Below are 10,751 nucleotides of genomic sequence, written 5' to 3'. Positions count from 1 at the left end.
GTACCGTCACGCTTGGGTCTTATTTTGGTGTCTACAGCCTTGACACCACTACGTGACAATATCATCTCTTCAAGAAGTGCTTGGTCCCAAAAGAAAGTCATGTGTCAGGTAGCTAATGGAATTGTTTGACCTATTTATACATGAAACGTTTGACCATGAGCGTCATTGCGGCATATAATAGGAGCCTTGTTTCACAATGTTCTGACGTAAATAGAGACGAGAAGGCTTAAGTTCATTTGACCGGAAATAAAAAAAATTTAAATGTCTGTTCACTATGGATAGCTTCCCGCGCACTTTTGATTTCAGTGTTATATTCTCCACTAGTGCTTCCAATGACGTAGACAATAATTTATTCATGTTTATTTTAGCATGAAAATGTCATTCAGGATTACATTATTCAGTGAACATCCATCGCACTTGCATGCCCTATTCATATGTCAAAGAAATGACGCTCACATTGTGATGATGAGCAGTAGGCAACCAGACAGAGATAATAAATAAAAATACTTCGTTGGGATCAGTAGGCAAGACGGCCTCTGGAGCAAATCAAATATAGAGTGCCCAGTCGTGAGACACATTAGGCTTTCTGAACTTCTTTCGGTTAGTCACGGATGGGCATAAGTTTCATAGGAGTACCATTGCTAGTTGTGAACGAGTATCCAGTCATTAAGCATCGAAGAGTAGTTTTTCCTAGGAAGCTTGACCCATCTTCATGTCCGTCTACAGCTTCAAACGCATGCCACTGGTACATCGAAAGAGTAAGAGTGTTTATTCTCCTTTCAGTGACTGCCAACAGTCTCGAAACATAAGTATTTGTACCAATGATATTTTAGGAGATGCGTCTCAACAGTGCAGATTTTCCTTCCTTGTGAAACTAAGATCCGTTTCGCTGAAAGTGGGACATAGTATGCGTGTGTGTGTATTTAAATGATGTTGACACAGTCGAACAAATTGCAAATATGCTTTCGCCTTCTTTGATTTTTACATCTTTGAATCGTGTGCTTCCTTTTGAAAAGATTTGACAACAGTGAAGCCGCAAATTCGCATGCAAAATTTATTGACACACTGCAGTGGTGCAAGAAATGTTCGTTTTAAGACAACAAACTCAACATTTTTGCACTGCTTTGATATTAGTCCAGTTCAGTCGTTCAGTCGTGTCCGACTCTTCGTGACCCTATGGACCATGTCACGCCACGCTTTCCGGTCTCTCACTATCTTCCTAACATCACATAACTTCATCCGCAGTGCCTCGAGGATGCCATCTAACCATCGCGTTCGCTGCCTACCCCTTCTCCGGCGACCCTCAACCTTTCCCAACATCATATCTTTCTCCAGCGACTCCTCTCTTCTCATCAGATGACCAAAGTAGCTGAGCTTTAACTTTAGAATTTGACTCTCCAATGAGCAGTCAGGGTTTATGGTCGACAATATCGACTGATTTGATCTTCGGGTAGTCCAAGGAACTCTTAAGAGTCTTCGCCAGCACCACAATTCAAACGCGTCAAATCTTCGGCGGTCATCCTTTTTCACAGTTCAACTCTCGCATCCATACATCACAACTGGAAAGACCAGAGCATGAGTTATACGGATCTTTGTTGGCAGACTAATGTCTCTGCTTTTTACTAGGTGGTCAAAGCAATGGTTACATTGCTCTCTTTCCCATAAGCATTCGTCTCCTAATTTCTTGGCTGCAGTCTCCTCCCGAGGTAATCTTGGAGCCCAAGAACAGAAAATCTGTCACAGCTTCCACTTCTTGTCCATTGATGCTCCAGGACTTGATAGGGCAAGACGCCATGATGATTGTCTTTTTAATGTTCAGTTTAAGCCCAAACTTCTCACTCTCTTCTTGTACGCGCATCAGAAGTCTCTTGAGTTCCACTTCACTTTCTGCCATTAAAGTAGTATTATCCGCATATCTAAGGTTGTTGATACGTTTTCCAGCAATATTCACTCCAGCTGAAGACACGTCCAGAACATTATTCCTCATGATGCCCCCTGCAGATAGATTAAATAGGCAGGGCGACAGTATGCAGCCCTGCCTCACTCCTTTCTCGATCGGAAACCAATCAGTAAGATCATGCCCAGTTCTGACTGTGACCTCTTGCCCTTCATACTGGTTCCTGAGGAGACAGATGAGGTGAATTGGAACTCCCATCTCTTGGAGAACTTGCCACAATCTGCTGTGATTTACGCAGTCAAACGCTTTCGCATAATCGATAAAGCAGAAGTAGATGGGTTTCTGGAACTCTCTTGCTTTTTCTATGATCCAGCGAAGGTTAGCAATTTGGTCTCTAGTTCCTCAGCCCTTGCGAAACCCAGCTTGCACGTCCGGAAGTCCCGATCCGAGCGTTGATATTAGACTTGTATTCAATTCATTTCGCGTGACATTGGCAAAAAGAATTCTTAGAGTGGTTATGGTTTGTAAGTTCAGAATTTAAAACAGATAACCAGAGGCGAAATTATATGTAAGGAAAACATTCTGATGTTTTGTGAATGCTGCAAATAAAATCTGAGCACACTGTTACGCATACTTCTTGCTTTGTGGATGGTGAATCCGGTTAGGAGATTTATTTGGAGTTCTGCAATTGTATTCTACACGTGTTTTCCTCACGTGTTGTGCTACTTCCTGGGTATAGGACTGCAATGGTTTTACAAGAATTTACTTACTTTCGAAACATTTCCCTGAAGTGCCGTTATTAAACACAGTAATTAAAATGATAAAGGATACAGTGTTTAAAGCCAGAATGTCAGTTGGGACGGTATTAGTTAAGCCAGTCGCATTCGTGCATGCAAGTAGGAAGAACGACATTATACGCTAAAATTCTTTTTCTTCACAGCAATAGGATCACATGTGCGCAGGAAAATTGCGTCATTGATAATCGGAGAAGTTTCAAAAATGAATTCAAGGAATATGAATTGTAATATGAGTTGTAATAAAACAACCAGCTGGTCGTGCTCAAGCCGAGCAGCTCTCCGACAAACCATCACAAAGCACCGATTGACACCCCGCAAAACATACTACGCCACTAAATCGCCCCGACCCTTCACGTTCCAAGCATCTCAATATCGTCTTCACTAACATACGGAGCATTTTACCAAAACGAGATAAACTGCACAGCCTTATCGACGACACTGGTGCTGACATTGTCCTACTAACAGAAACGTGGCTACACGAAGGCGTGAAAGATACTGAAATCCTCCCTTCAAACGGGAACTACGTTCTTTATCGTCGTGATAGGCGTGGACGGAGGGGCGGAGGAGTGCTTATCGCCATCCGAAACACCCTATCATCATCACTCATCTGTCACGACACCAAACTAGAACTAACCTGGGTATGCGTGCACAACTTCGGATTGAAAGAAATATTCGGCATTTGCTGTAGGCCACCAGACAGCGATTCGTCCTTCTGTGACTCCCTTCATGACGCATTAACGGCAATTAAAAACACATATTTGAATTCGAACATATATCTGTTCGGTGATTTTAACTATCCACATATAAACTGGGCTTCCCTCTCTGTATCTAGCCATTCACCTTCCAAAGAATCGAAACAATTTCTTGACTTAACACTGGACTTCAACCTGCATCAAGCCATCACACACCCCACAAGAGGTGCTCACACTCTTGACCTGTTACTGACATCTTGCCCAGACAACATTCACCGTGTAACTCTGCTTCCGGGCCTCAGCGATCACATGTTTCTGCACATTTGCACGTCATTACATTCAAATAGGCGATCACCTACGAAAAAATTAATCACTGACTATAAGCGAGGTAACTTCGACTCCATAAATAAGGAACTTTCATTCTTTTTCACCGACTTCCTAGGTTCTTATCTAATCAACACAGTTCACGAAAACTGGGAAAGTTACAAGTCAACAATGCTGCGACTAAAAAATAAGTACATCCCAACCATTGTCGTCAAATCGGATTCCAACAATATTTGGTTTAACAAAAACTTGAAGCACCTTCTTAGTAGGAAAAAACGGCTTTATCGTTCCGCTAAACTAGGCCAAAAACAAGAAGCATGGGACAGATACCACGCCTGCGCGAATAAATATTTAAATGAATTGAGTGCTGCGAAAGATAAATTTTTCTCTGTTGACTTGCTAACCATTCTCAGAACAAATCCCACCAAATTCTGGCGTATCCTCTCCCCTAAACATAAATCTAATCGGTTCGATCTTGTAGGACCTGATGGCGAACCAGCAGATACTAATCGATGCGCAAAACTTTTAAATGACTACTTCTCATCTGTGTTTTCGCCTGTCAGCAATTCTACACCCACAGTCTTGCAAACCAATAGTCAAAAAGAAATGCCGGAAATTCAAATTAGCCCCGAAGGAATCTCCAAATTAGTTCACTCAAGCTCTCATCATCTGCAGGATGTGACCAAATAAACAGTAAACTACTTAAAAACACTCTATCATTATCAAGCCAGATACTACACCTAATATTTACCCAATCTTTAGACACCGGAATCATTCCTGACGATTGGAAGATAGCCCAAATTGTTCCCATTTTCAAAACAGGTGATCGCGCATTCCCAGCTAACTATCGTCCAATATCCCTTACTAGCATATCTTCTAAACTTCTAGAGCACATTATATCATCAAGCTTAATGTCCCACCTTGATTCAATTAATTTCTTTTATCCTCATCAGCATGGCTTCAGGAAATCATTTTCATGCGAAACCCAGCTGGCTGAGTTCACCCAAGACATCCTTAAGGCCATAGACGATAACCTCCAAATAGATGCAATCTTCTTAGACTTCTCGAAGGCATTTGATCGCGTACCTCACAACCATCTGCTTGCGAAACTTTCGTTCCTGGGAATTCCTACTAATCTGATATGCTGGCTCGAACATTTTTTAAAAGGACGCTCGCAGTTCACATCCGCCAATAACATCCAGTCACCCTTAACAGATGTAACATCTGGTGTCCCTCAAGGGGCCGGGTTATCACCATTACTCTTCTTAATATATATCAACGACCTGCCCTCTAATATTCAATGCAAATTGCGACTCTTCGCGGACGATTGTGTCATCTATAATGCAATAAGTAGCCCAACCGATAACCTCACTTTGCAACAGGACCTTGACGTTATTGCATCATGGTGTGAAAAGTGGCAGATGCCTTTAAATCTTACTAAGTGCAAATCGTTGTCCTTCACTCACAAACACACCTTGACGAATCACACTTACAGCATTTCATCCGTTCCTATAACCGTTGCAAAATCTTATAAATATCTAGGTGTACATCTCACATCAACACTTTCTTGGGTCACCCACATTAGAACCATTTGCTCTGACACTTCACGCACACTTGGCTACCTGAGAAGAAATCTGAAATCTGCATCACCTAACATAAAACAACTCGCGTATGAAACATTTGTGCGGCCAAAATTAGAGTATGCATCATCCATCTGGCACCCATGGCAATCGTATCTCACCATCGAATTGGAATCAATCCAAAATCGTGCAGCTCGGTTCATCACTTCATGCTACTCAAGAGAAGCCAGTGTCACCGCCCTCAAGCAGTCCCTCCGTCTCTCAACACTAGAATCACGCCGAGTCGTTTCCCGCCTATGCTTACTTCATACATTTTATCATAACACAAGATCACGGCACGCTCTATTAACCGCCCCACTACAAACGTCCTCCCGGCTAAGTCACGGTAACCCGATAGCACGCATCAGTGGCCACACGTCTGCTTACAACAACTCATTTTTCCCCAACGCAATAGCACTATGGAATTCACTGCCTAACGACATCGCTGCATGCACTGATCACAAAACATTCCGCGAGAAAATAAAAATTCACCTCGCATAGATCTTGATCACTTCTGCGCTCTTTGTAGCGAGTATTGCTTGACATATCTTTAATAAATGATGTATCATTTGCTGGGAAACCCTGATATGACTACAACCCCCTTTATGTTTGTTTCTATGTTTGTTCTTTTTTTTGTTATGCACGTTCCCATCATCGCCGTTGTAAACCAATAAGCCCCCCCTTATGTAATGCCTTCGGGCCTTTAAGGGATCAATAAATGAAATATTTTCATCTTCCAATGAGAAGTTGGAGGCAGAAGATTTTTTCAGAAATGTTGTACATACCGTATAGGCACGGGATCTTTATGGCTGCAACACATAATTTCAGTATCACAATTGTTGAGCCAAACGTCGGATCGATCAACTCTCTAGAATAGGCAGTTTTATCGGAACTCTCTCAAGCGCTCGTTCTGTTTACCACGAAGCGTTCACATATGGTAAGCGCGACACCCTACTAAATAATCTGATCAATTTCATGCCGCATTCAGTATACCGGGTTATTGGGCATGCTTAACTTGCATAAAAGCGTGCGCAGCTTTGATATATGGAAATTCCTCTATGACAGGTAGCCCTAGTTCGTGGAGAAGAACACCACGCCAGGCTGGAAAAAATATCCTGGGCTATAACATAGTATGACTGCATGTGAAAAATGAAAACAGATTTAACAAAAAATGAAATATTCCGCGCACAAGCCGAGATGAAAATTTCAGCCCTGACACCATGTACTTCAACCATTACTCCGCAACCGCTTGACGTTCTGATGTTATTTTTCCCTCTATGTTGCAAAGTTTGCTCTTTCGTACTTGGAATATTTATCAAGAATGTAGAAGCTGGGGTAGTAATTCACCGTGAGCCCTTCCAACGCGCTGAATCTTTTTTCAGGCTATCGTGAGGAGTCACAAATATTCAGAACTTTAATACGCCATCGCTTCCTTGCATGTCAACCCCAACATATCTTAATTTACTAAAGCGGACGTCTTTTGTCATCATCTTCGAACGCATGTAGTATTTGCTAAATACCGAGATATATAGTACAATAATAATTATTATGCGTGTTTTTGCTTTACATGCTGGAAAATCAGTAGAGACGTAAATAAATGCACTTCCCACTAAGCGTTTCGTACATGTAAACGGTCGAGGAAGCGTCGCCCGGTATGCAACTCTGCGCAATTTCGATGAGCAGCGTAGTGTTTCATTTATTCTCAAGCGTATTTTTCTCGTCGCTAAATAAACGGTAAATTCTTTTTTGCACTTTTTCATTAAACGGAACAGATTTTCAATCACAAATATAAATATTCGCCACAAGACCGGGCGAACTGCGGCCACTCTACAGAACTACAGAAAAGTATTACAGAACTACAGAAAAATCTGATGGTTACGACAGAACTACGGGATATTTTGTCGTATTTTTGACACAGTTCTGTAGTTTTTTTCGACTGGGAGTATTATACGCGAAAGTGAGGATGTGATGCGCGTATGTACCGGCGCGGACAAAAGTAAACGGAGCACGCTATTTCTTTCTAAACATTTTCACATGTTCTATAATTGAAACTGGCAGTCATGATATATGCTAACCGGTAGCAGATGCCAGTGGGATTTCAATTGGACAAATAACGTCCTGTGATCTCCAATACCGAAGGCGTGAATTCAATTTGAACAAAAAAGCTTACACCGCTGTCTTATGTACGCACCTGTACTTGCTAGTGAACACTTCGATTCCTCCATATCTTCCGGGGTTTATCAAAAAACGTGTCCTGCACATATGCAAAAACTTTGTAACGTATATATGCTTTCATCCTAATTTAGCGCGCTGGCATTCTTCTTTATGGCATTCTAGTTCAGCTTCATCGATCAGCCCAACACGGGTTGAGAAAGGCAATTACACTGACCGGTATCAGTTCCATAAAAGACGGGTTCGTCCGGTTTCGGTCAAACCGGACATGGTCTGTCCAGTATATGAGCTCTATGCCGCAAAGGTCCATACGTCTTCAGATTCACATCGGACCGGGATGTCCGGTTTGAGATGCATGCCACAAATGGCCTCTCCGCTGTTCGCTCCTTACCGAATCTGTCCGTCCTGATTAAGATTCATACCGGCCATGTTGTGTCCGGTATAAACCTTCTTAAACTACACACAGGACTGGTCACGCCGGTGTGAGATTTATACGGGATAATACAGGACCGGTTTGGTGCGACAGGCGTGCATGCCTATCTGACCATGTCTTAGCTATAGGTAAAAATGGGAACAGAGTGTAACGTAGTGGTGACGAGGTCGACGACACAAATGAAAGGTCGATGATTGCACTAAAGAAACTCTTTATTTGGGCTGACTTGCGCCCGCAAAAGAACTAGGCAACTCGGCGGCAGCGATAGAAACAAACGTGCTCGTGGATCGTCGAACAAAGAATGCCCGTTACACTCGGCAACGCTCAATTTAAAGGCTGCACAGAACAATCTAGATAACGTCGCCGACAGCTACCAGCACGGGCTGGAACATTGTGGGAAGACACCCGAGTGGCCGGAACCTTCGAGACAGATCTCGGTTCATCTTGGGCTACAACAAAACTGATAAAGGTGTGACTCGCGACATCGAGCATTAACAAACAGATTACGGAACTGATACGCGGCCCAGAATCACAGTGATAAGCCTGTATGCCAGCGGCTGTTAAAAAACAACAAATACTGTTTTGAAGGTTTGGCGGCATTACCAAGGTCAATGTACAGCTGGTCGCGCAACTTGGAAGAAAACGCGTGCAGCTGCCTACTGCTAGCGGCATCAACTCGGTGATGAGGGCTCCTGCGAACTGTGAGGCAAATTACTAGCGCACAGAAAATAAGATCTGCCAGAACTCCAAAGAACTAGAAAGTAAACATAATATTTGCGCTCAGGAATGAATGCAGTTTTGGTTCTTGCGTAAGAAAAAACGTGTCACATTTTTAATAATATTTTAACTTGTTTCTAACGGCCTCTCTCGGCCACTTATTATCCGCTGCGCGGAATGGAATGGATGCGTCATCGGCCCCGGTTCAACCTTCGTCGTTGCGTGCTGCGTACAGAGTGGGTTATCTGTAACAAACAGTCAGTATTTCATTCTGCTGGTTGTGGTAGAGCTTTACAGCAAGGCGAAGACTGTCTGTGCTCGATGAGAAACTGATTGCCGCTGCATGTGCGCATTTCCGGACGATGGGACAATGCTGCGTCACAGCTCCGCGACTCGGCTCGGCCTCCCAGGCACGTCGCAAAAGTGGTGGCTTGTTTTACGGATACACGTCTGCATGAGCTGCGCATCGCTGCATGCTTTAATTGAGCGGTGAAGGTGAGATTTTATTGCCCCCAAGAGGCGTGTCGCATTGCTCAAAGCCTTCCGTTCCGCTCCCTTTGCTGCGTGTTTTGCTTACTGCGTCGTATTACCGCACCAACGTTCGCTGAACGTGCTTTATATATATATATCTGTTATTACAGTGATGTTCCTATTGTCAATGGGATCTTTCTCATGAACATTTTAAATGCTTAAGTTGTAAACTTGTAACCTCACATTCACTCCTTTCAGTGGCAAATGAAGCGCGAGTAAAATATGGGAATCATGAACAGGGCGAGATTTATTGTAGCGAAGCTATATCGTAGATATTTTCACTTCTCAGACGCATTAACTTCTAAATACTAGCAATCCCAATTTGAATTGCTTACCTAAGCTCTTACAGGTTGGCGTTCTAGCGCTAGCGTTATTCCGTTCATTTGTTTTTGTTGTTCTTTGACGCTGATATGTACTTTGTTAGCAAGATCTTTTACCCTTTTATAATCTCACCGCGTCTCGTTTGGAGACCTACGCTCAGGTCATTTTGTTATCACGAGGATTTCATGAAGACCGTGACGAACGAGCGGCGGTCGCTTTCCTACATCTAAAGATTCCATGCAGCACAGCTTCAATCATTTATGCCTCAAGCCAGGTGCTTCTATCCATGTGCTTGCCGAATTCACTTGAAGGCCCTTGTTCACAAACGTGCCCGAAGAAATAAGCCCCAGAATGCGTTTACATGACGCGCGACGAAAGACTAGGCTAACGACGACGGATGCAGATCGATGCTATGATAAGGTGGTTAAAGATGCCGTAACATTTCAGTTAACGTTAAAATTGATAGTAGAAATCCATGTGAAGTAAAGTTGGCTGAACAGTTACGGTGTCCATTTTTCTGCCTTATCCGAGCATCGTTCTGCCTCTGTCGTTGTTGGCCTTGTTTTTCGTTCATAAGTAAACAAACAATCAAATTCCCCGCCAAAAGTACGTCACTGTGACGTCACAAGCAACGTCACGTGTTTGTTGTGCCTCACAGTTCGCAGGGGGCGCCGGAAAACTAAAGCCTCGCTCAGAGTCGACACGCAGGCTTCTATGGGAGTTACGCTACCATTTGTTCTTCTACCATGGCATTACTCTCCCCTTAAAAAAACATCGCCTCGATGTTCCAAAACAAAGAAACTTAAACATAAACACTGCAAAGTATAAACACCACAGATTCTTTAACGCGCGTAATACGGCTTCAGTCGTACAACATGTACAATTTCTGGGCGTGCGCGTCGCCGTTGTGATGCTGATGTTCCGTCGGGAATGACTTCGTAGTCCAGTGGTCCGACGCGGCGAAGGATTTTGTATGGCCCAAAGTATCGACGCAACAACTTTTCACTTAATCAGCGACGGCGAATTGGTGTCCAAACCCACACTTGGTCTCCTGGATTGTACTCTGCGTGGCGTCGTCGTAAATTGTATCGTCGGCTGTCGATGCGCTGTTGGTCTTTAATACGCAGCCGTGCGAGTCGTCGGGCTTCCTATGCACGCTGCAGGTAGGCAGCGACGTCAAGGTTGTCTTCGCTGGTTACGTGCGGCAGCATTGCGTCGAGCGTCGTCGTGGGCTCCCTGCCGTACACA

General features: G+C 43.5%; 1 protein-coding gene across 1 annotated transcript in view; it reads left to right on the top strand.

The window, feature by feature from the left end:
* Positions 1-540: 540 nt before the first annotated feature.
* Positions 541-10,751, top strand: part of LOC146188401 (uncharacterized) — an 87,728-nt gene continuing 77,517 nt past the window's right edge. The window contains exon 1 of the mRNA XM_084603103.1: positions 541-758. Coding sequence (XP_084459229.1) covers positions 713-758 — 46 coding nt within the window. The 5' untranslated portion in view covers positions 541-712. The remainder of the gene's footprint in view (positions 759-10,751) is intronic.

This window comes from Amblyomma maculatum, chromosome 5 (genome assembly GCF_055883805.1).
Source record: "Amblyomma maculatum isolate TAMU_Amacu chromosome 5, ASM5588380v1, whole genome shotgun sequence".
NCBI classification, from domain to species: domain Eukaryota; kingdom Metazoa; phylum Arthropoda; class Arachnida; order Ixodida; family Ixodidae; genus Amblyomma; species Amblyomma maculatum.
Note: the sequence above shows the minus strand (reverse complement) of the source record. Positions and strands in the feature narration are given on the sequence as shown.